This window comes from Macaca fascicularis, chromosome 7, assembly GCF_037993035.2.
Source record: "Macaca fascicularis isolate 582-1 chromosome 7, T2T-MFA8v1.1".
NCBI lineage: Eukaryota > Metazoa > Chordata > Mammalia > Primates > Cercopithecidae > Macaca > Macaca fascicularis.
Genome location: NC_088381.1, coordinates 168410683 through 168435629, shown reverse-complemented (window position 1 = coordinate 168435629; position 24947 = coordinate 168410683). Strand labels below are relative to the sequence as shown.

The following is a 24947-nucleotide window of genomic DNA, read 5'->3' as shown; positions in this document are numbered from 1 at the left end:
CACAGTGCTTTGGGCCTCAGCCACCGTAGCAATGCTGAACTCCAGGATTGCCAACTATGCTCCCTGCAGAACTCAAGGCACCCTGTCCTTCCCACATGAATCAGGTGAATTTGTTTTGTGTCCTTTCATTTAGGTAAAATTTTGAATTTTTTTTTTTTCCCTTTTCTGCTTTTCTTACCAGCACTGTTCTGGAAGCAAAGTCATGGCAGTTTCCTTAAAGTTATAATTACTGTGGATGTTATTAAACAATGGAAAAGATTTGTGTATATTTCTGATCATCAGCTGTGTTCCAGGGGCTGGACCCGGTGCCTTATTTATGTTTTCTCATGTTTCATTCTCACTGGGAGGTGGTGGTGCTATTCCCTTTAAAGATGAGTTGATGAGGCTTAGAGAAGCCCAGCCACTTGACCAAGTGTCCATCACCAGGAATCAGCAGCACTGCTCTCCTGACCATGAGCAGCCAAGCAGGGGTTAGGAGCTGGTTTTATCCCAGAGAGTGTTCTCACTGAGAGACACAGAACTGAGAAAAGTCCCTCCACGGGACAGTCCTGCTGGCCCCAGGAGGGATGCACGCAGCAGGCATTCAGCAAACATTTGACAAATCACTAGAGAAACTAAAAGGAGAAGTTCGTTTGAGCTTCCTTATTTTGCATGGCCCCAGTTCTGTTGCCTGGTTCCTCAACTGCCAGTGTATATTTAATTGCCTCACTGTTACACATAGCAGTTGACATTTTCTTTGGAATCAAGTGTGTGTTTGCAGGCTTGAAGATTGCAGTGGAAATGCTGGGAACTGTATTTGAGGCGTGTCGCATGCCCTCTGAGTCACTGCCCCTGACCCTCTGGAAAGTCCCAGGCAGGTTCTCGTTGACAATCGAGAAGTCTTTCATATCAAAACTTCCTAAGACATGGCCTCCACCAATTCTCCTCACTCAGTTGGAAGCTGGTATGATTGGAGACTTTTCTTTCCCTTTCACTCTAGCCAAAACTTCCGGAGCACAGGGTACAGAATGGGCAGGGAAGTGCCACTGGAAAAGTCTGCTGTTTGATTTTGCTTCTGAGAAGTTGTTTTGAAAAAGTTGTTTATGGCCAGGTGCAGTGACTCTCACCTATAATTCCAGCACTTTGGGAGGCCGAGGCAAGGGGGATTACCTGAGGTCAGGAGTTTGAGACCAGCCTGGCCAACATGGTGAAACCGCTGTCTCTACTAAAAATACAAAAATTTGGCAGGCACCTGTAATCCCAGCTACTCGGGAGGCTGAGGCAGGAGAATTGCTTGACCTTGGGAGACGCAGGTTGCAGTGAGCCGAGATCACACCACTGTACTCCAGCCTGGGCAACAGAGCAAGACTCCAGCTCAAAAAACAAAAAGGAGAAAAACTTGTTTGTGGATCTGGGACATTTATCATTCACTTAGGGACCAGCAGAGCCCTCGAGGTGAGCAGTTAGCATGAGGTCAGGAAACACAGAGGCCTACAGACGGTCACTGGGCCTGCAGGCTTCTTATGGGGCAGAACAGGGCCCGGCCAGGCCCTCACTCTAAATCCCCATGCCTGACTTCGGCTCCAAAATCAGAATCTCCACACCAGAGAAGAGGGCACATCTGCTCCGGCCTCCTCCTAAAAATAACAGGTTCAGGCAGGTTAGTGGCACCTGCCTGTAGTCCCAGCTACTCAGGAGGAGGGCTTGAGCCCAGGGATTCAAGGCTGCAGTGAGCTACTGTTGTGCTAGTGAATAGCCACTGCACCCCAACTGGGGTGGCACAGCGAGGCCCCATCTCTAAAACTAAAAAAAATAAAATAGTAGCACAGTGCTGATGATTCAAGTGGCTTTGCTGAGTGAGTACCTGCCACCTGCACAGAGTCAGCCTGTGTGATCTAACTGCATCCCAACTACCACCCTAGCTGGCCCTGTCCACTCAATATCATTTCCTGTCACACAGAGTCGCACTGGTCACCCGCTTCCATCATCTTAGTTGCTGGCAGCAGTGCTGCATACCCACCCCCAAGTCGTCCCTCCATCTGTTTTCCTGTAAGTCAGGCCTGGTAGGCTGCTTCCTGCATCACTAAGGACTGGTCACATCAAGGAGGCAGAACTGAGCCACTCAGTTCTCGAGCTCCACCTGGAAGCCTGGTGTCCCAGGAGCCAGCCTGGTCCTGCCAATCCCTGTCACATATGGCAGGTTCCTGACACTCTGGGCCTGATTTCCTTCACCTGTAAGATGGCAAAAGCACTACAGAGGTCATTGGGTTGTTGGGGATAAAATACATGTCACAACCCTAACAGCCAACATGGATGGCACATCTGCTGTGTGCCTACCATGGAACAAGGGGCTTCGCCTGGGAAGGGGGAGTGTGCAGGTGGTGGTGACGCCAGCGCATCCTGAAAAACGTGCAGCAGACACCAGTTTCCTTATTCTCCTCTCAGATAAAGGGCTGGGAACTGGCCTTTCAATACCCTCTTCAAACTGCCTCAGGAGCCCAGGACCCGTGTTCCCAGACTTTCTTCCTGACACTGGAGCTTCTTCTCCAAGGCCCAGCAGGGAGGGCTGTGGCCACCACACAGCAGGGAGGGCTGTGGCCACCACACAGCAGTGACTCCGTCAGGCACTTTCTTCCTCCTGTTTATTAGTATTTTCCATAGTTTTTGGTTCTATAACTTTTTTCTTTTTTCTTTTTTCTTTTTCTTTCTTTTTTTTTTTTTTAGGAAAGGGAAGGGAAACGTCCCATTCGTTAGCTTTTTTCTTTCAGCCCTGCAGGCCTGCCCACCAGCCAGCCGCACAGCGCCAGCCCCTTGCGTGGGCCTTGCCTGAGCCTCTCGCGTGACTACTGCTTTCCCCGCCCAGCCTCTCAGCAGTGCCCTGCCACGATGGAGACTGGCAGCTTCGCCCCAACACTCGTCTGCTCCCTTTGCACGATCCCAACTTATCTAGTTAGGAATCTGCTCTGGAATGTGTGTGTGTGTGTGTGTGTGTGTGTGTGTGTGTGTGTGTGTGTGTGTATGAGATGGAGTTTTGCTCTTGTTGCCCAGGCTGGAGTGCAATGGAACGATCGCGGCTAACCACAACCTCCGCCTCCCATGTTCAAGTGATTCTCCTACCTCAGCCTCCCAAATAGCTGGGATTACAGGCATGCGCCACCACGCCCAGCTAATTTTGTATTTTTAGTACAGACGGGGTTTCTTCACATTGGTTAGGCTGGTCTCAAACTCCCTACCTCAGGTGATCCGCTTGCCTCGGCCTCCCAAAGTGCTGGAATTACAGGTGTGAGCCACTGCACCCGGCTGCTCTGGAATTGTTTTGAGGAGACTTACTAAACATAACAACTTAGAATTTCTTGACTCTGCCTACCCTTTTTCCCATAAAAAAATGTTAAGGCTGGGCACAGTGGTTCACTCATGTAATCTCAGCACTTTGGGAGGCCACGCAGGTGAATCACCTGGGGTCAGGAGTTTGAGACCAGCCTGGCCAACATGGTGAAACCTTGTCTCTACTAAAAATACAAAATTAGCCGGGCATGGTGGCAAAAAAAAGTTAAGGGGCCGAGCACAGTGACTCGTGGCACAGTAATCTCAGCACTTCAGGATGCCAAGGCAGGCAGATCACTTGAGCCCAGGAGTTCAAGACCAGACTGGGCTACACGACAAAACCCGGCCTCTACAAAAAATACCAAAAAATTAGCCAGGCTGGTGGCACACACCTGTACTCCTAGCTACTCAAGAGGCTGAGGCAGGAAAGTAATCTGAGACCAGGAGGTCAGGGCTGCAGTGAGCCGTGATCACACCACTGCACTCCAGCCTGGGCAACAGTCTAGAGATCCTATCTAAAACAAAAAAATTAGGGTGACATTTGTGCATTGGAGGTTTCTCAGATGCTCACTGAAAGAATGTTGAAGGAGTTTTGCCTATTTTTTTCTGGCTTTTAGTAGCCCTAATTACTCTGTGATTATCTTCAATTCCTAAAAGGCATTGCGTTTCTGAGTTTTTCAGCTCTGACAGCGTTGCCTGTTTGTAAGTGGAGACCTGCCTGCAGGCCCCCCTACCCGCGCAGTTCCCGTGGGTTTGCCTTCCCTTACTGCCTTACCCTGCCTATGCCTTCTTGTTCTGCTTTCTGTGGGAGGCTGGCCGCTGCTTTCCTGTCCCTGTTAACACTGCAGTACCCATCCCTAAGAGAGGCTGCCCTTCCTGCCATCTCCCTTACTCTGAGGATGACTTACTCATCTTTTTATTTATTTATTTTTTTAGTTTTTATTATTTTAGAAACAAGGTCTTGCTCTGTCGCCCAGGCTGGAGTACAGTGGTGCAATCACAGTCCACTATAACCTCAAACTCCTGAGTTTGAGCGATCCTTCCACCTCAGCCTCCCGAGTAGCTAGGGCTACAAGCGCACGTCAGCACACCAGCTAATTCCCTTTATTTATTTATTTATTTTTTTTTCAGAGAGGGGGGCTCACTAAGTTAGCTGACTGGTATTGACCTCCTGGCCTCAATTGATCCTCCCCCCTCAACCTCCCAAAATGCTGAGATTACTGGCACAAGCCACTATGTCCAGCCTTACCCATCCTTTCTCTGAAGTTTGTCACCTGAGGCACTTGTCTCCCCCAGGTTTCAGTTCAATCAGTGCCTTTGCTTTCCCAACTCTATTCTCCTGTGTCTCTGAGGATGAGGGAGTTCAAAGCTCATCTGCCCCCACCTCTCCTGCAGTGAGCCCCATGGCAGCCCGCACCCAAGCCTCACAGGAAGAATAGCAGTGGGGCCCCCACCAGCTCTGCACCTTGACCTTTCTCTGGTCCAGAATCTGACAGCACTCACACCTTTGACTTCCGCACTTGGGCTTCTCTCCAGCGTCCAGGCAGAGGATGAGCAGGACTGACGAGTGTGTTTGTGTCCGCTTCTGGTGCAGGTCAATAAGCATGCGTTTTCTGGAGGGAGAGACACCATCGAGGAGCACAGGCAGTTTGGGGGCAACTGTGATGTGGACGTGTCTTTCATGTACCTGACCTTCTTCCTCGAGGACGACGACAAGCTCGAGCAGATCAGGAAGGTGAGCAGGGAGCCCCAAGGGCCCACAGCTGCCTGCAGCCAGCCACTCCTGCCCATGGGGCCTGGAAGGCTCCAACAGCCAGGCATGAAGGGTTGGTCGGAAGTGCTCAACTGAAACAAGGTGAAAACTGAGTAGAGTCGCCCTCATAGTTTTTAGACCTGGCCTCAGAAGCCTCATGAACAAATCACGAAAGAGCAGATACAAATTACTATTCATTTGGGAGTCACACAAAACAGTCTTGCTTTATTAGTCATCAGAGAAATCTAAGTTAACGTGATCAAAGCTAACAGTTCAGTACAGAATCAGTAGGGGCTTTTGTGTGGCCATTGACTGTGTTCAGTGATTGTGAAGCAGACGCTTCCAGGCACACTCATGTGAGCAGAGTGTTTATCGGCACAGCCTCGTAAGCAGTTTGGTGATGGGTACAAAGAGCCCAAAAATGTTCAGAGCTTCTCCTCACGTTTTCTCATTCTTAGATTTTTTTCCAAGGAAATAATCCTGAATAAGAGAAAGCTTTCCACACAAAGATGTTAAAAATGATAATAGCAAGAAGTTCAACACAGACTTGATACAACAGAGGAAATGTTAAATAAATTAGAATTGTTACAGGGTGGATTATTATGCAGGCATGAACTCTTTTAAGAGTGTTCATATGCAGAGCAAGGTGGCACACATCTGTAGTCCCTGCTACTTGGGAAGCTGAGACAGGAGGCTCCCTTGAGACCAGGAGTTCAAATCTAGCCTGGGCAACATAGCAAGACCCTCTTTTTTTTTTTTTTTTTTTTTTTTTTTTTTTTGAGACAGAGTCTTGCTCTGTCACCCAGGCTGGAGTGCAGTGGCGCGATCTCGGCTCACTGCAAACTCTGCCTCCCAGGTTCATGCCATTCTCCTGCCTCAGCCTCCCGAGTAGCTGGGACTACAGGCTCCCGACACCATACCCGGCTAAATTGTATTTTTAGTAGAGACGGGGTTTCACCATGTTAGCCAGAATGGTCTCGATCTCCTGACCTTGTGATCTGCCCGCCTCGGGCTCCCAAAGTGCTGGGATTACAGGCGTGAGCCACCACGTCCAGCCAAGACCCTCATTTCTTTAATGAAAAAAAAAAAAAAAGTTTTAGTGACACAGGAAAATATGCCTATGATAGTGAAAAAAGGATACCAAATGAAAACTCAGGGAGCAGTTAACTATGTTTAAATGAAATGCACATGAAAAGAAATGTAAAAAAATTCACCAAATGTTAGTGGCAGACCCCACCTCTGGGCACTGTTTAGGTGGGCAATTTGTAGGTGATTTTTCTTTGCTGCAGCTTTGTGGTTTGGGTACTTTATTAAATTTGCTTAATGAGCCTCCATTACAATCAGAAAAAGAGAAAAAATCAGCAAAATTTGGCCAGGTGCGGTGGCTCACGCCTGTAATCCTAGCACTTTGGGAGGCTGAGGCGGGTAGATCACGAGGTCAGGAGATTGAGACCAGCCTGGCCAATATGGTGAAACCCCATCTCTACTAAAAATACAAAAATTAGCCAGGCATGGTGGCATGTGCCTGTAATCCCAGCAACTCAGGAGGCTGAGGCAGGAGAATCACTTGAACCTGGGAGGTGGAGGTTGCAGTGAGCCGAGATCACACCACTGCACTCCGACCTGGCAACAGAGCAAGACTCCGTCTCAAAAAAAAAAAAAAAATTAGCAAGATTTTCCAGAAGCCGTAAGGCTGCCAGGAATTGTTGTTTAGTGCCTGGGGGAACGGCGGCCCCTAGCGTCGGTAGGGTTGGGGACTGCCCTCCCCATTGGCCCTTTCACTGTGAGAGACCAAGTCATGGCTACCGTCAGAGCCAGGTTTCTAGCCGTTTTAGGAAAAGTGTAGCTGAAGGTATAGGTTATTGTGGTAACAACACATCTCACTTCTGAGTGCCACCCACGTGCCAGCCTCTTCTTGGGTGGTGTGGGCTTAGCTGGTGCCCAAGGCAGGAAGGAGCCGCTCAGGACATATGGAGCCATCTCTCACATGGCTGTCTCCCTCTGGGCAGGATTACACGAGCGGAAACATGCTCACCGGTGAGCTCAAGAAGGTACTCATAGAGGTTCTCCAGCCCTTGATCGCAGAGCACCAGGCCCGGCGCAAGGAGGTCACGGACGAGATAGCAAAAGAGTTCATGACTCCCCGGGAGCTGTCCTTCGACTTTCAGTAGCACTCGTTTTACATATGCTTATAAAAGAAGTGATGTATCAATAACCCCAGCCCAGTCAAAGCACTGCCACCCGTAGGCTTCTGTCTCATAATTATTATTGGGCCTGGTCTCTGTAAGCCTGTGTATGTTATCAATACTGTTTCTTCCTGTGAGTTCCATCGTTTCTGTCTCTTACGGGCAAAGCATTGTGGGTGATCGGTGCTGGCTAACATTGCATGGTCAGATAGAGAAGTCCAGCTGTGAGTCTCTCCCCAGAGCAGCCCCAAGGAGTGGAGCCTTTGGCTGGAAGTCCATGGGCCACCCTGTTCTGGTCCGTGGAGGACTCCGAGGGTTCCAAGTATACTCTTAAGACCCACTCTGTTTAAAAATATATATTCTATGTATGCATATATGGAATTGAAATGTCATTATTGTAACCTAGAAAGTGCTTTGAAACATCGATGTGGGGAGGTTTATTGAGCACAAGTTGTATTTCAGCCCACACCCCCTCCCAAAAGAAATTGGTAAGTAAAAGCTTTGCTATACATTTGACTAAGAAATCACCCAGCTTTAAAGCTGCTTTTAACAATGAAGATTGAACAGAGTTGGGCAATTTTGATTAATTGAGACTTGGGGGTGAAACTGTCCAGTTTACTGAACTCCAGACCATGCATGTATTCCACTCCAGAAATCAGCTCGCTTCCCTTGGCATACCAGTATTCTCCCGCCAAATGACCCTAGACCCCCTGTCCTGCAGAATCAGGGTCGCTTTTCCCCTGACTGTGTCCAATGCCAAGGAGTCCTGGCCTTTGCAGATGCTTCGTTTTGACCCTTGGCTGCAGTGGAAGTCAGCACAGAGCAGTGCCCTGGCTGTGTCCCTGGACGGGTGGACTTAGCTAGGGAGAAAGTTGAGGCAGCAGCCCTCGATTGCCCTCACGGGTGTCTAGGCAGGCCTCATTTCATCACGCACCATGAGCAGGTCTGGAAGAGCAAAGCCAAATCTCAGGGAAGCCCTTGGTTGATGTGTCTGGGTCTCCTCTGGAGCACTCTGCCCTCCTGTCACCCAGTAGAGTAAATAAACTTCCTTGGCTCCCGCTCTTGGCTCCGGCTCTTGTCATTGTGCTCTGTCTGGGAGGTCTGAGGAGGGAGCAGAGACCCCTCCCCTCACCCTTCTGTGTATGACCTTGAGTCTGCTGGAGTCAAAATTTGGGGATGAAAGTGCACAGTCCCGGGAACCCCATGGTGTTGTGTCACAGCTCCCAGGAATGGGCTCGTGCTGGGAGAGCCCTTATCAGCATCCCGGTGCGGGCTCCGTCTCACACCACATTTCTCATTTCCAGCAGCTGATGGAGAACACAAGCAGAGGTTGTCCTCGCTTTTCAGAGGAGGGGCTGGCCGTGGGGTACTTGGTGGTGCTGTGTAGTGACAGGGAGCACAGGCTGGGAGCCAGGCCGGGCCCCGTTCACATGAGGCCCAGGGCAGGCGCCGAGCTGCAAGGCAGCCCTGGGCTCATTCTACCGGCTCATCCTCATTTTGCAAGTGGGGAAGCTGAGGCTTAGGAGAGGAGAACATGACTTGTCCAAGGCCATAGGGTGACTCGGACACAGCAAGTCTGTCCTGACTCTTGGGAGGCTGGAGGCCTGGGCTCGAGTCCCACTCAGGTACCCATGTGCACCATGACCTCACCTACGCCTCCTCCCTGTCTCAACTCCTGCTGAGCTGGGCCCCACCCCTGCCCTCCCCTGCTCACCTGGCTGGCTATGGCCAGTGGGGGTGAGCCACCCACAGAGGCCATGTAGCTCACTAGCCTGTTGCCCTGGGCAACTAATGTGACTCCTTGTAGCTCTACTGCACCTGTGATGCAAGTGCAGTGAGGGGTGACAAGTGACGTCAGTGACAGCCACTGCTGTCGTTGTCCACCCAGCCAGAGCATCTATTGGCAGGGCCCTGGTGAGACCCTGGCCCCAGGGAGGAGTGAGCCAACACCGACCAGCTTCTCCCCTCACCGGCTGTGTGACTCTGGCCAGGTCACTTAACCTCCCCAGACCTCCATCTCCTCCCCTGTAAAAAGCAGTGATGCCTCTTGTTTAGGGTCTTAGGAGGGGTGCCCTGGGTGCAATACTCAGGTGACTTGCCCAAGGCCACTGCTGGTCAGGACACAGGGGAGCTGCACGTCTCCCAAACCTCCCCCATTTTGCTAAAAACCAGTGGTTTCTGAGAGAAATGTTCCCTGAAAGGCACGGGCATGTCTGGATTAGGACGGACAGGTTGCAGTGGCCCCATGGGTGTTTGGGGATGAGGCATGAGGCTGGGTGCCAGCACCACCGTGGTGCCGTAGGCTCTGCCAGAAGAGCACTCCTACTCCAGCTGGTGATGTCCACCCGGCAGACAGATGTGGGGCCGGCCCAGCTCAGCCTCTCTGCCCTGTGGCCCCCAGCCTGGAGGAGAGACCAGCTGAGCCTGCCTGAAAGGAGACGGGGCCTGAGAAGCACATAAAACAGCACTGGGTGGGGAAGCAGGGCCAGGAAGGAGGGTGGCTGAGCACACGGGTGGCTGTGGAACAGCTTGCTGCTCCAGGACAGCACTTGGCAAGCAACAGGCCTGCCTCTGGCCCCCAGTGCCCACCTGCAGCATCAGCAGCTGTGCCCTCCCCAGGGTTACGCTGGCTGGGCCTTGAGGCCCAGGACTCTCTGGTCATTACCATAGAGGTTGTAAAGACAGTGAGGACAGAGGCCCTTCCTGCAAAGCCCCTCCCCAGTGACAGGCAGAGCCAGCTGCTCAGTGACACAGGCTCAGGGAGAGCCAAAGGCCCCACCTCCCAGAGTGCAGCCACTGCCAGAGCCGGGCCAGGAGTGCTGCCAGGAACCCTCCTGCCAAGGCCGAACAGGTGGGGTCTTCTCAACACAAATGGTCCCAGGGTCAGTGTCTGATGAACAATGGAAACCGGTTAGCACCTGCCCTTTCCCAGCATTTGGCCACAGCATCTCAGCCTCTGCAACTCCTAAGCTGGACGCACTTCCTGGAATCTACTGCAGGCCTTATTCATTCACTCACTCACTCACTCATCCCACACCCGCTACCGTACAGCAGCCCTGGAGCTGGATGGAGTCCTTGCGCAGCTCACAGGCTCTTGTGGCTGAGGAGAGGCAGACGAGTGACCACACACCCAACTAGGTCCCCACGGGAGCAGAGCAGGAGATGCTTGGGAGCAACCCAGTGGTCAGGCAAGGAGAGCTTCCCGGAGGAGGTGGCACCTGGGGTGTGGAGCCAGCCAGGCAGAGCAGGGGGAGGGTGTTCCTGGCACAGGGCACAGGGCATCAGATCAGGTGTCCACAGCACCACACATATGGGGAGTGGCATAACAGGAGCAGACCCAGGAAGGGGGGTCCACCCCTTATTCTGGGAGCAGAAGAGTTCTGTTCGGCAGAACAGAGGACAGCGTTCAGTGCACAGACACAGTCAAGGTCGGTGTCCCTGAGTGACTATAGTCAATGCAGGTGGCCTCCAGCCCTGCCAGAGGGCTGCTGTGGTGGAGACCCGATGGCTTCACGCTGGACCTGCCAGCCCTAGCCCCTGATAGCCCCCATCAGTGGAAGCCACATGATTGATACCAGGAGGAGGGTGCTGGAGCCTCAGAAGCACGGGCTCCAGTCCACCCACCCCTCCTGATGCGTGACTGCAGGCAAGGCCCCCTCCCTCTTGGAGCTGTCTGCTCGCCTGGCATCCGGTGGCTGTGGTGAGCTGTGCAAGGTGCCCGGCACCCTCCCACACAGGGCGGGTGGGAGGGCCTGGCTGGAACCAGCTTTCGCTCAGAAAGTGGGTGGGTTTGGGATGAGGTGGTGAGGAGAGCAAGTACCCTGCTGAACAGCCCCCTGCAGCAGGACTCAGCACCATAGGCCAGGCCCCACAACCCAGAAGGCTGAGCGGGTGGAGCCCGCCAGAGCGCCAGGCGGTGTTTCAGTGTGCCCATCTGCACAGTGGGAGCGCTGGCAGCTTGGGTCTGGAGGGGGCTCGTCCAGCAGGAAGCGAGCAGGACAGGGCCAGGGCCCTGCACCTCCCAGGATAGGTGGGCAGGCCTCACGGGGTGCAAAGCTGCTGGGGGCAGGGAACGGTCAGCCCACGGCCATGGAGCCACAGCCCTGAACATCCTCAGAAACATTTTATTCACAACAGTTCCCAACAGAGTCTTTGGGGTCTTTGCAGCGTTTTTGGGGTCTTTGCAGAGTCTTTGGGGTCTTTCCAGCGTCCACAGGCAGAGTGAGGGCTCCTGAGGAACCTCACCCCAAATTCCCTAACCGGGTGAGGACGGCCACCCCGGGCCCCTGCCAGGTGGGCATGGCAGTCCCGGCAGCACCCCTGGGAGCAGCCTGCTGTGGGGAACAAGCCAGGCCGGGAGCCGTCAGTCATGGTGGGCCAGCCCAGCTCATGCTCCCTGCCCCAAGGCCCCCAGCCTGTGGGAAGCCCCTGCCTGTAAGGGACAGCTCATGAAGACAAAAACAGTGGTGGGGACGAGGGTCTGGGAATGGGACAGAGGTTGGCTGAGCACACACCTGACTCCCTGGAATTTTGCTCCAAAGACATGGGAGGCGGGGGCCACGGGGAAGCTGGGATGAACAACTGACTCCATGCGACACACGCCCTCATCAAAGAGGCCCGCTCCTCCCTAGCTCCTGCCACCCCAGGACAACCCTGGCTGATGGCCGGCGGGCCCCTCGACCTGAGGTCAGTAGCTGGGCAGGGCAAGCTCAGGCCTCGGCCGACTCACTGCAGGGAGGCTCCTCGTTTTCCTGGGCAACGGCCCTGTGGGGTCCCAACCCCAGCCACACTACCCCTTGCCTCCTCCAGCCACCACAACCTCCCACAGCTGCCGGCGGGTGGGCCGCTGGGCGTGGGGACCAGCTATGTGAGCAGACCCTGGGTGAGCCTCAGCACCGCCTCATAGGCGACAAAGACCACCATGTTGACAGGGAAGGCGCGGCAGCAGTTGAGCACCAGCCCCTTGAAAAGGACCCGGGGTCCCTCCTCCCGCACGCTGGTCACCATACAGTGCAGGAGGCCCCGGTAGCGCCTCTGGCCCTGTCCATCTGCCTGCAGTCTCGACTTGATCACGTCCATGGGGGTGGCCACAGCCCAGGCCAGGACTCCTGCACAGCCCCCGGCCATCAGCACGCCCAGAACATCTGCAGAGAGACCACAGTGCCTTGACTGGGAGCCTGATCGGGACGCCCAGGGCAATGTGCCCTGGACTCACTCTTCCGGCCCATCCTCATTTGCAAGTGGCTTGGGAGAGGGGAAGGGAACTTGTCCACAGCCACACACTGACGCTGACACAGCAACTCTGTCCTGACTCTTGGTGTTGGGGGAACTGAGGAGCCCACCCTGGGAGGCAGGAAGCAGAGTTCAAGCCCCCACTCGGGTACTGGCGGGCAGCAAGACCTCACCTTGTCCTCATCCCACCGGGCTCCCCGCCCTGCCAGGTTCCAGCCCCTGCTCACCTGGCTGGCTGTGGCCAGCGGGGCTGAGCCGCTCACAGAGGATGGCGTAGGAAAGGAAGTAGGTGGCAAAGGAGTGGCCGTCCCGTAACAGCAGGGCCGAGCTGCCCTTGTAGAGGCCGCGCAGCCCCTCCTCGCGGGCTACTGTGGCCAGGCAGTGAAGCGGCCCGCGGTACTTGGGCTCTGGGCAGGCTGGGGGCGCAGGACACACGGGGGGCACAGCGGAGGGCCCCGAGGCCGAGAGCCGCCGCTGCTGCTTCTGTGCCTGTGTTTGCGTCTGCAGGCGGACTTTGGCCACCTCAGTGGGCGACGTCAGGAAGACCTGGAGCAGAGAAGGAGGCAGGGGTCAGCCACCTGTGGCTCTGCCCACAGCCTGGACCTGGCCTCCCACCAGCCTCATGTTGTCCACGGTGACCTCAGGAGGTTGGGCCCCAAGACCCTGCAGGCTGGCCCAGAGCTGGGGGGCCACAGGGTCCAAAGCCGGCTCTGCCCACCAAAGCTCATGCTTCCTCGGCAGCCACATCTCTCCCAGGCGCCAGCCTGCCGGACTTCTCCTGGGAGGTGGTAAGAAAATGTCGGTGACCCAGGTTCAAGAACGTATTTAATAACGTATCAGCAATAAAATAATATCACGGCCGGGCACAGCGGCTTAAGCCTGTAATCCCAGTACTTTGGGAGGTCAAGGCAGACGGATCACGAGATCAGGAGTTTGAAACCAGCCTGGCCAATATGGGTGAAACCCCATCTCTACTAAAAATACAAAAATTAGCCGAGCGTGGTGGCACGCGCCTGTAGTCCCAGCTACTCAGGAGGCTGAGGCAGGAGAATTGCTTGAACCTGGGAGGCAGAGGTTGCAGTAAGCCGAGATGGTGCCATTAAACTCTGGCCTGGGCAACCGAGCAAGATTCTGTCTCAAAAAAAAAAAAAAAAAAAAATCACTAGACATACTGGCTGCCACTTCGTGGGTACTCATTCATGTCGGACTCCACATATGTGTGCTGGGGGCTTTACCCTCATGATCTCACTAAATTCTCATCATGCCTCTTACAGATGGAGAGACAGAAGCTCCAAGAGTCTCCCTTGCTTGCCCAAGGTTGCTCAGCTCCTGAGAGTCAGAGCTGAGAGCTGGGCCTGGTGGTCTGGACCCCTGGGCCAGGCCTTCGGCCACTGGGCTGCTCCAGCTGGCTCCGTGCTGTCACCGTGTGCAGAAGTCTGTCCCCACTGCGGGAGCGAGGGCTCCCTGAGGGCAGACGGGCACTGCAGGTGCTCCACACACAGTTGAGGATGGAGAAATGCCCGCGTCCAGCAACAGCTGACTGTGTTCAGGCATCTCTGTGCCCAGAGCCATGAGTGCCCGGGGCCTGCCTATTCAGCTCCCCATGGTGGCTTCTAGGTGACCTTCTGACCGTGACGGGGAGGGTCCCTTTGGTCACAGCCCCCTTCCCCAGGGGGCCGTGCTGGGCAGGACAGCAGTGAGCCCCTCATCTGTGCACTGCTCAGGGGTTCTGGGCCCAGCCTGGGCGGGATGCCAGTTCCTCTCCCACAGCCCCTGGCTCCATGCATGGCCTCCAGTGTCTGCCCTCATCAAGCCTCAGTTTCCCCACCTGCCAGGGTGGATAACCTCGCAGATTCCGCAGTCTCTCTTGGGTCTTCCCCACCGTGGCTGCCCCTACTCACGCGGACAAGGCCGGAGGCGTATCCCGAAAGCGCGACGTCGGCCTTGGAGGGCTTGGCGTCAGGGCTGCCGTACCGGAGCTGGCAGATGTGCGCCAGGCTGTGGCGGTAGGTGCCGAAAGACACGGAGGACACCAGGGACACCGTGCACACAGGAAGCGAGAGGCCGCGATAGAAGCCCCACACCTAGCAGACAGGGTCTAGGTGAGGCCAGGGCCCCGCCAGAAGGAGGAGCCCACCGAGGGATCCCACACTCAGCCCCGCCCTGCACTCTGCTATTGGACCTCGGGAAGGTCATTCACAGTCTCAGGGCCTCAGTTTCCTCTGCTGCAGGATGGAGCTCACGAGGGGAGACCTGAAGACTCAGAGGACCAGGCCAAACCCAGCGCAGCTGCTTGATGATGATGAACTTTTTTTTTTTTTTTGAGACAGAGTCTCACTCTGTTGCCCAGGCTGGAGTGCTGTGGCAAGATCTCAGCTCACCACAACCTCCACCTCCCAGGTTCAAGCGATTCTCCTGCCTCAGCCTCCTGAGCAGCTGCCTGCTCACCACCTCCAGCTAATTTTTGTATTTTCAGTAAAGACAGGGTTTCACCATGTTGGCAAGGCTGGTCTCAAACTCCTGACCACAGGTGATCCGCCTGCCTCGGCCTCCCAAAGTGCTGGGATTACAGGCGTGAGCCACCGCACCTGGCCTGATAATGAACTATTAACAGCATGTTATGCCTCTACTGCTTTCACAAGCTAGCTCCTGGCCTGCACCAAGCCCCAAGTTCACTTTAGAGAATGTCACCAAGTCCTGCCTCTGGACAGGTCTCTAAGCTAGACCCTGAAGACTACATCCAACACTGCCTTCAAGGGGTACCTGGCCTGGAGGAGCCAAAAATGCAGTGCATGGGTCCCTCCTCTGACCTTCAAAGGCCTGAACGCTACCTCTAGACCCTCTGCTGGAGGTGGGAACCTCCTTCTGAGGCCCCTCTAGCTGCCAGATGAACTGGCTCCAGTCCTCAGAGGAACTCACGAGATTGGCAGAACTATTCCCATGTGGAAGGTGAGAGAGCTGAGACCCAGTGGGGAGCCCAGCATCACCTGCTGGGCAGTGGAGGCAGGCCCAGCATCCCCTCCCTGTCTCCCTGCCCACACCCTGGCCCCAGACCTACGCGCTCTCGGTGATATGTATCCCGGATGCAGTGCCAGATGCCTGTGTACTTTGGCTCCGTCTGGATCCTGACCTGCGGGAGAAGTGAGCTTCAGGAAGGAGTAGCTTCAGGCCTAGGGCAAGGCCAGCAGGCCTTGGGGAAGGGGCAGAGTCACCCTCTTGATTGTCCCAGCCATGCTGGACTGTGGGCACAGCAGGGACAGGGAGCCTCGTGTTAGATGAGAAACCTGGGGTACAGAGGCGAGAAGGTGGGACTGACAGTCCCAGGGGCTATGGGGAGCCACTGAAGGCATTTGAGCAGGAAAGGGGTGGGTCTGTTTAGCATTCTGGGAAGTCTTCTGGCCATGGATGGGTGCAGGGGCCTTGGGATGGTTGGGGGGCTGGCTGCTGCCACACCTTCACCGTGTCCAGGGGGTAGCCCACAGCAACACCGCAGACGCCTGGAAGGAAAGCAGAGGCCCACGGTGAGGAGAGTGGGGCCAGCGAGCAGTTCCACCCCATTGCAGGGAAGAAGAAGCAGGTGCACACCAACTGGGCTCCCCCAAGGGCAGACCCATATTTGGCCCTTCTCGTCTGCACCAGGTCTCATCCCCTGAGGGCACCCTCGTTTTATAGATGAGGAAACTGAACCTCCAAGTGACTTCTGCCCTTTGCAAGCGAGTTCCCCTTCCCTGAGTCCTGGCCTGGGATTGCCTCATCCTCGCTGCCTTGGGCCAAAGACATGGCCCGGCCTCCCCACGGGCATCACGTTCTGAGAGAATGTCTGATCCAACCCTGGCTGGGCCCTGTCTCTGAGCCAGGCAGACCTTGCCCTCGAGCCGTCAGTCCGTGGAGGGTTTGCCTGTGAGCTAGGCAGTAACTGTGTTTTGGCTGCGTGGGTGGAAGGAGTGGGAGGCACAGCCTGGGCAAAGGCCAGGAGGAGGGAAGCCCAAGCCCACACCGGGGTTTGTGAAGAGCCAGGACTGCCAGGAATCACAAGTGCGTGTGGAAGAGAAAGGGCCGGGAGTCCACACCTTGAAGAGAGGCTTCAGGTGCCAGGCCTCAACATCCAAGCCCCAGCACTGACACAGGGAAGTCAGACAGGAAATAGGCTGGTCCCTGGGGGGACCATTCTCTCCCCTGAGGGTCAGTGGTAAAGGCCAATGGAAGACAATAGGCACATGGGGACTGTACCCTATTTACTGTGGCCCAGGACTCAGTAAATATGCGGGATGAAAGAATGAAGCGAATAAATGAAGTAAGGCAAAAGACCAAGTGGCTTGGAGAGAATGACCCTTCTTAACCCTCCCGTACACCTCATGCACCTCACAGAACTCCTACTCATCCATCAAAGCCCTGCCACAACACCACCTCCTCTCTGGAGCCCTCTCTGACCTCTGTACTCTGGGCTGCCTCTGTGCCTGGCACATGTTGAGCAGAGGCCTTGTCATATGGCCTTGCTGCTGTTGTATGCCACCGCCACCTCCAGAACTGGAGTTCTCCAAGGACATGGCCCAGGGCTGACACCCCATGACCCAGGGCCAGCCACAGAGTGACAGCCCTTTACCTAGTTCTCCCCATGGCTTCAGAGGAAAGATGCCAGACTCAGGAGCCCTTTCCAGCTGTGTGACCTCAGGCAAGTCCAGTAACTTCCCTGAGGAAGGGAGCGGCTGGCCCCAGGCTGGCACCTAGCTGGGGCTCAGAAAGCCTGCTAATGGAGGCCGGGCGCAGTGGCTCACACCTGTAATCCCAACACTTTGGGATGCTGAGGCGGGCAGATCACTTGAGGTCAGAGTTTGAGATCAGCCTGACCAACATGGTAAAACCCGGCCTCCACTAAAAACCCAAAAATTAGCCAGACATGGTGGTGCATGTCTATAGTCCCAGCTACTTGGGAGGCTGAGGCAGGAGAATCACTTGAACCCAGGAGGCAGAGGTTGCAGTGAGCCAAGATCATGCCACTGCATTACAGCCTAGGCGACAGAACAAGACTCCATCTCAAGGAAAAAAAAAGAAAAAGAAAGCCTGTTAATGAGGCAGGTACCCTGCCTTCTCCCAGGCCCAGAGCTTGGCCGCTCTCCCAACCCCCATGCTATTCCCAGAAGTACTGACGCCACCCACTGCTGTTTCACAAGACCAGCAAGGCCAGGAGTGCCCACTCAAAACAGTCCCCACAGCCCACGGGATGGAGCTGAGCCCGTGTCCCAGGGCCTGGTTATCTCACTGAATCAGTCTTTCACCAGGAGCCCTTCCCCGGGAGGGAGAACGGTTTCCCCAGCAGAGTCTGGCCTGAGAAGCAGGTTCCGGAGGCCCAGCCAGGCGCACACAGCCAGCGAGGCAGGTGGAGCCAGCTCGCCAGGTCTCTTACCGTCCTCTGCCCACCCCTTCCAGTACCTGCTGCAGGACCAGGCCCCATCTTCCCTACCCATCTCCCCGCCCTCTCGATCCTCTCCTGGGGTCTTCCTTCCCTTCCAGTGACTCAATCACCCCTCCCCACACCAAGAACTCCCAGCCTCCCTAGCTCTGCCTCCCGAGCGACCTCCATGCCTGGACCACAGCCCCATCCCCAGCCTGCCCTCAGCCTCCTGTCTGAGCCTCCCAGGCCATTGCAGCCCCCCAGGCCCTGCAGCACCCCTCATCCAGCCTTTGTCTCCCAGGAACCTGCTGTCTGCTCCTGCCACCCATGGCCCACACCAGGTCCTGGCAGATTCTGGGAGCTGGAGGTCTCCTCAAACCCCCCTGCTGCCCAGCACCTTCCTGGGCCTCAGCTCCTCCTGCTACCCCCAGGAGCAGCAGTGTCTGCACAGCCACCATCCTGTCTGTTACCTCCGATGGCTCCAGCAACAAAATCCATGAACAAGGTGTGGCGGGGAGGTCCTGGGTCTGCCTTCCTGAGAGCGCTCTGGTGCCACCGGGGTGGCCTCAACAGCTCCCAGCTGACCCCTCTCAGACCTTAAATACCTGCGGCAGGGGAGGGGACCGGAAGCAGAGCCTGCTGAGGCCACGTGGCACACAGCTGGACTCCCTCCCCTGCCCCCAGGACCCTTGTCCCAGTGCCCTCGGGACTCAGGTGTCAGGAAAGCACAGGAGAGAGCACAGGAGGTGGCAGACACCAGGGAGCAGGGTCACTGCCCCACCACATCCAAACACCTCCTGGGGAGGTCCAGAGATGGGGCTGGGACAGCTCCCGCCCTCCAGGTCCAAGCTCAAGCCTTCACTCTGTCCCCTGGGCTTTCCTGACTCCCTTGGATTTGCTCAGGACCCCTTGCCCGGGAAACTTGCAAAGCTCCTTCACTTACTCACTCAACAAACACTTCCTTTGCTGACACTACACCCAGGCAAGACAGCCAGTCCCTGTCCTCAAAGTGCTCCAGTTGTCAGGGAGGGAAGGGGTCGGGGGAATAGGCCTGAACCCAGGAACATCACCCACCATCTGTTCTCGCCCTTCCTGCTGCCCTGGTTCCCTGCTGTCTGCTCCATGGGAATGCGTCTCCCCGGACCCAGAGGCCAAGGTCAGGGCTGCCTCACCAGGCCCCCATGCCTGCATGAACCAAGGACAGAGACTCTGCCGATTCAGCCTCTGAACCAGCTGGCTGGGGCCCTCCTGAAGGGGAGACCTCTCCACTAAGAGGCTACTTCTGTCTGCTGGGCACTGTAAAAACAAGGACCTCCTCGCCTGTGCACCCCACCTTACAGTTCACCAAGCTTATCTCACTCTCAGGCTCTAGGATCCTCCTCACCGCCCCAGAAGGGAGGCAGCACAGCATTAGTGCTGCCCTATTTCACAGATGGGGCCACTGAGGCCCAGAAAGCGGGCTTGTTTAAGGCCACGAGGGCGGCAGGGCTGGATATGATCCCCAGATGCTCTCACACAACCCACCCTCTGGGATATTCAGGGTCCACCTGGGGAGGCCCCAGTGGGCTCTCAAGGCGACTCAGTGCATGCCACATGTGACCTGCGCTGCAGCCCTGTGAGATCTCCACAGGGGACACCAAGGCTCAGGGAGGCTGTGCAGGTGCCTCAGTCACACAGCTGCTAAGCAACAGACCAAATGAGTGCCCCACAGACTGGAATGCCAGCAGGATAGGGGAGGGGCAGGTGTTGACGCATAGACCCAGGCAGCCCATCTGGGTGGCCCTCAGGGCAGGTGGCAGGGCCAGGAGGCTGTTTGTCTACCTGTTTTCCTGTCCTCTAATGGCCGGACCTGCAGGCTGGCCTTGAGCAGGCTGAGAGTGGACGGCGGGACAGCCCCCCTGACAGCCTAACTGTTTGTAGGCAAGTAGGAGACACAGGGTTAGCAGTGCCAGCTGCTATGGCAGAGGGTAAAGGGCAGTAAGTGGCCCATCCAAGGCCAGTCCTGATGCTAGTCCTGGCCCTCAAGGGGATGAAGCTTAGCGTCTGGTTAGAAGCTGGCTGCCTGACTTTAAAGCCCAACTCTGCCACTCATAGTTGAGACCATGGGCCAGCCCCTTGACCACTCTGTGCCTCCACTTTTGCATCCATGAAATGAAGAGAGTACCTGCCTCATATCTGCAACTGCTCAGGGCAAGGTCCGGACATGTCCCTGTGGGAGTGGCCAGCTACATGCTAAGGCTGCATTAACAGAAGCATAGAGTCTGGAAAGAAGGAGGTGACTGGCCTGTTCTCGGCAGGGCAAATACAGCTGAGACTTGGGTTCGATTGCTGATGCTGCACTCGAGAAGCCAGTACCTTGGGTGCTGAGGGAGTTTGAAGCATGGTGTCTAACTGACAGAACAGGGACCGTTCAGATCCATGTTTCCTGCAGAGCATCTAAGGCAGCAAGTGCCAGTCACCCACAGCACCTGAGCCACAAGTCCAGGAGTTGCCCTGGACACCTCTCTCTCTCCACCCCACATCCAGAGTCCCCAGTCCTATGTGTCAACCTCTTAAATTCACATTCAGATCCCTTCACCACTGTCCGTCTGCACAGCCCCAGCCGTGTCATCACCCCACGGACAGCGGCCTGCCCTGCCCATGCCCTCTACTCATGAAACCAAGGCTGCCTGTCGAGTTTTAGGCACTGAGACACATCAGTAAACACAACAGATAAAAACCCTTGCCCTGGGCCAGGAGCAGTGGCTCACGCCTGTAATCCCAGCACTTCGGGAGGCCGAGGCGGGTGGATCACAAAGCCAGGAGTTCAAGGCCAGCCTGGCCAATATGGTGAAACCTCGTATCTACTAAAAATACAAAAAGTTAGCCGGGCGTGGTGGTGGACGCCTGTAGTCCCAGCTACTTGGGAGGCTGAGGCAGGAGAATTGCTTGAACCTGGGAGGCGGAGGTTGCAGTGAGCCGAGATTGGGCCACTGCACTCCAGCCTGGGAGACACAGCAAGACTCTGTCTCAAAAAAAAAAAAAGCCCTTGCCCTGGTGGACCTTATGCTCAGGGAGGAGGACAGCCAGTCAACAGATGAACAGCCAAAATACAGAGCACCCCCGATGGCAGCAAATGCCAGGAGAGAAATAAGGTCGTGGGGAGAGGGAGACTTGCAGGGGGTGTTAGGGAGGCCCCAGAAGGTGACATTTGAGACAAGCCTGTTCTCTCAGTCATCGCAGCCAGGTTTTACCTGCTCTTTGTCTCCTGAACGAACATGCCCTCGCTTGACCCTCTTCTCCAAGGCAGAAACAGAAAACAGGCCACCCCACCATTTAGGCTGCTCCGTGCAGGTCTCAACATCTCCCCACTCAGCTGTGGGCTTTGGGCAGGCAGGGTGTTGCTGGGTTTGTCTCCACACCCACGGCACTCAGCAGAGGCGGGCACTGGGGAGGCCAGGTAAATAAGTATGAGAGAAAATGAGTCAGTGAACAGATGGAGGGATGGATGGATGGGTGGAGGGATGGAGAGATGGATGGAGGAGGGCTGGACAGACGGATGGATGGATGGGAGACAAACGGAGGAGGGAGGGATGGGCAGGTAGACAAATGGATGGATGGGAGGAGGGCTGGACAGACAGATGGATGACTGGACAATGGACAGAGGGACGAGTGGTTGGATGAAGGGGTAGAGCGATGAAGGCATGGACAGAAAGACAGATGGCTGGAAGGATGGACAGGCTGGCAGGGGCCCCACAAGAAAGGCGTGACACAGTGTTGCAGAATCTGGGGCAGACCATCAGTCAGTCTACACCCTCAGTACCCTCACTGTGCCAGGCCCTAAAGATCAAAGGGACTTCAAGAGGATGTCACCCACCTGCCCCCATCACCCCATCCATCCTTTCCACCAAGCACCCTCTCCTCCCCGAAGGTGTTCACCTGGAGGCCCTGCGCTCCCAGGTGTCCTCAGCTGGAGATAGCCAATGGCATTAGGTGACTTTACTTACTTTTTTATTTTTGATTTTTATTTTTTTAGATGGAGTCTCGCTCTGTCGCTCAGGCTGGAGTACAGTGGCGCAATCTTGGCTCACTGCAACCTCCATCTCCTGGGTCAAGTGATTCTCCTTGAACCAAGGAGAAGGAGGTTGCAGTGAGTTGCCTCTTGAGTAGCTGGGATTACAGGTGCATACCACCATGCCCAGCTAATTTTTTTGTATTTTTGGTAGAGATAGGGTTTCACTATGTTGGCTAGGCTGGTCTCAAACTCCTGACTTCAAGTGATCCACCCATGTCAGCCTCCCAAAGTGCTGGAATTACAAGAATGAGTCACCGCACCCGGTGGCATTAGATGATTTTAAACAATCATTATTCTTGTTAGGTGCAATAATGGCACCAAAGTTCTATGAGGAAATGCCTATATTTCTTAGAGATACAAACAGAAGTACATGGTGGCAAAAGGCATGATGGCTGAAATTTAATTTAACATTGTCTGGCAAAAAAAGAAAGGAAGAAAAGGAGAAAGATGATGAGTATGTGACCTTTGTTGTAGTCCGTGATAAAAAGTAGCAGCCGGGTGTGGTGGCGCATGCCTGTAGTCCCAGCTACTCAGGAGTCTGGCGGGGGAGGACGACTTGAGCCCGGGAGTTCTGGCTGATTGTCCGAGAGGCTACAGTCAGCATCCATATAGTGACTTCCCAGGAGTGGGAGACCACCAGGTTGCCTAAGGAGGGGTGAACCTGCCCAGGCTGGAAATGGAGCAAGTCAAAACTCCTGTGCCGATCAGTAGTGGGACTGTGCCTGTGAATAGCCACCGCACTACAGCCTGGGCAACATCGCGAGTGGGACCCCATCTCAAAAAACTAAAAAAGCAGTAAAAGGGGGCCGGGTGCAGTGGCTCACACCTGTAATCCCAACACTTTGGGAGGCCGAGGAGGGCGGATCACGAGGTCAGGAGGGCGGATCACGAGGTCAGGAGATCGAGACCATCCTGGCTAACACGGTGAAACCCCATCTCTACTTAAAAATACAAAAAATTAGCCAGGTGTAGGGGCGGGCGCCTGTAGTCCCAGTTACTCGGGAGGGTGAGGCAGGAGAATGGCGTAAACCCGGGAGGCGGAGCTTGCAGTGAGCCGAGATGGCGCCACTGCACTCCAGCCTGGGCAACAGAGCAAGACTCCATCTCGGTGCCACTGCAGTCCAGCCTGGGCAACAGAGCAAGGCTCCGTCTCAAAAGAAAAAAAAAAAAGTAGTAAAAGGGCCACTGCACTCCAGCCTGGGTGAAGGAGTAAAGGCTCCTGTCTCAAAAATAAAAATAAAAATAAGTAGTAAAAGAACAGTGAACAAGAATGAAGCTGCTTATACCTTGCCCAGCCTCCTTTCAAGCCTCATCGATCCTGCCTGGTGGAGGGGAGGAGCCCTCAGCCTAGGGTCTGGCCCGGGGCTCTGCCTCTCCCAGCTGTGCTACCCTGGGCCGGGGGCATGACCTCTCTGGGTCTTGAATTTTCCAGCAGTCGATGGACCTGGGGTCTTCTGCGGACGGCAGGAGGCAGAGCCTGGGAGAGTCCACTGGAGCCAGCCGGCTGCTCCTCCGACAGGCATGGTGACTGCTAGGAGAGCCAGGCTGCCTGCAGGCCTCCTCCACCGGCGCCTGAGCCCACGCTGTGCGCGGCCCGGGCTGCCCTTGCGGGAAGGCTGCGTTGTCCCCTAGGGGGCGGCAGATGTTGCCCAAGCAACCAAGCCGCACTCCGCCGAGGGCTTTGGGAGGGAGCCTGCCGGTCCTGCTGGCTGGGCCACACATTCTAAACTACTCTTTTATTTTTATAACGAAAGGAGTAACTACAGGTTATGATTATTTTAATCCACACAGAAGTGATGGAGCCAGCACGGAAAGTGAAAGTCCCACCACTCAGCCTGAGGACCCACCTGCAGCGATCCCGCCAGCACTAGCCTTTCCTTTCCTTTCTTTTCCTCGTTCTTTTTTTTTGAGATAGTCTCACTGTGTTGCCCGGGCTGGAGTGCAGTGGCGCTATCTCGGCTCACTGCAAACGCCACCTCCCCGGTTCAAGCGATTCTCCTGCCTCAGCCTCCCAAGTAGCTGGGATCACAGGCACCCGCTGTCATGCACGGCTAATTTTTTTTTCCACCTCCCAGGTTCACGCCATTCTCCTGCCTCAGCCTCCGGAGTAGCTAAGACTATAGGCGCCGCCACCACGCTTGGCTAATTTTTTGTATTTTTAGTAGAGATAGGGTTTTACTGTGTTAGCCAGAATGGTCTCGAATTCCTGACCTCGTGATCCACCTGCCTCGGTCTCCCAAAGTGCTGGGATTACAGGCGTCAGCCACCGCGCCCAGCTTTCTTTTGTTGTTGTTGTTGTTGAGATGGAGTTTATCTCTTGTTGCCCAGGCTGGAGTGCAGTGGTGTGATCTCATTGCAACCTCCGCCTCCCGGGTTCAAGCGATTCTCCTGCCTCAGCCTCCTGAGTAGCTGGGATTACAGGCACCCACCACCACGCCGGAGAAATTTTTGTATTTTTAGTGGAGATAGGGTTTCACCATGTTGGCCAGGCTGGTTTCGAACTCCTGACCTCAGGTGATCCACCTGCGTCAGCCTCCCAAAGTGTTGAGATTGCAGGCGTGAGCCACCGCACACGGCCCTGAGTTGTTTTTTATTGTAACAGATTTTGGCATTTTGGTGGGATTTGGAGGGGTCAAGGAAGGACAGTGAGATTTCCAAAGAATGGATCCTGACTCAGGGGCCCAGAGTGGACCCTGGGGGGCTGGCATGGCTTCAGAGAAAATTGGCAGCCCTGGCATTTCCAGAAAATAGGGCTCCTTGGCAAGTCTGAGCAAAGTCAGCAGTCCCCAGATTCTCACCTGGCTCCCTTAGTGCCTGGGAAGAAGCCACTGACCCACCTGAGCCTCAGTTTCTTCATCTTTAAAATGGGACAAGGGTCGGGCATGGTGGCTCCTGCCTATAATACTGGCATTTTGGAAGGCTGAGGCAGGAGGATCCCTTGAGCCCAGGAGTTTGAGACCAGCCTGGGCAACATAGCAAGATCCCTGTCTCTACAAAAAATAATCCCACCACTGTAATCCCACAACT

The 24947-nt window shown here is 55.3% G+C and overlaps 2 protein-coding genes across 4 annotated transcripts in view; one reads left to right on the top strand and one right to left on the bottom strand.

The window, feature by feature from the left end:
- WARS1 (tryptophanyl-tRNA synthetase 1) overlaps positions 1 to 8302 on the top strand; it is a 43816-nt gene extending 35514 nt beyond the window's left edge. For all 3 annotated transcript variants that reach the window (XM_005562211.3, XM_005562212.5, XM_015453231.4), the window contains exons 10-11: positions 4898 to 5038; positions 7066 to 8302. In XM_005562211.3, coding sequence (XP_005562268.1) covers positions 4898 to 5038; positions 7066 to 7227 — 303 coding nt within the window. In that variant the 3' untranslated portion in view covers positions 7228 to 8302. The remainder of the gene's footprint in view (positions 1 to 4897; positions 5039 to 7065) is intronic.
- A 3050-nt stretch (positions 8303 to 11352) lies between these two features.
- Positions 11353 to 18440, bottom strand: SLC25A47 (solute carrier family 25 member 47). The gene is made up of 6 exons (XM_005562205.5): positions 18337 to 18440; positions 15928 to 15971; positions 15533 to 15604; positions 14376 to 14558; positions 12702 to 13020; positions 11353 to 12386 (listed from the first exon to the last, which is right to left on the bottom strand). The coding sequence occupies exons 1-6, from the start codon at positions 18362 to 18364 to the stop codon at positions 12106 to 12108; spliced, it is 927 nt and encodes a 308-aa protein (XP_005562262.3). The 5' UTR covers positions 18365 to 18440; the 3' UTR covers positions 11353 to 12105.
- Between the last annotated feature and the right edge of the window lie 6507 nt (positions 18441 to 24947).

Bases quoted from the DNA above. Each gene is read 5' to 3' on its own strand.
- SLC25A47 (XM_005562205.5), bottom strand. From the start codon at position 18,364: ATGGATTTTGTTGCTGGAGCCATCGGAG. The intron at 15,605-15,927 runs GTGTGGCAGCAG...CTTCTCCCGCAG, and splicing joins ACCCCCTGGACACGGTGAAG to GTCAGGATCCAGACGGAGCC. The intron at 13,021-14,375 runs GTGAGTAGGGGC...TCTCTGCTCCAG, and splicing joins ACGCCTCCGGCCTTGTCCGC to GTCTTCCTGACGTCGCCCAC.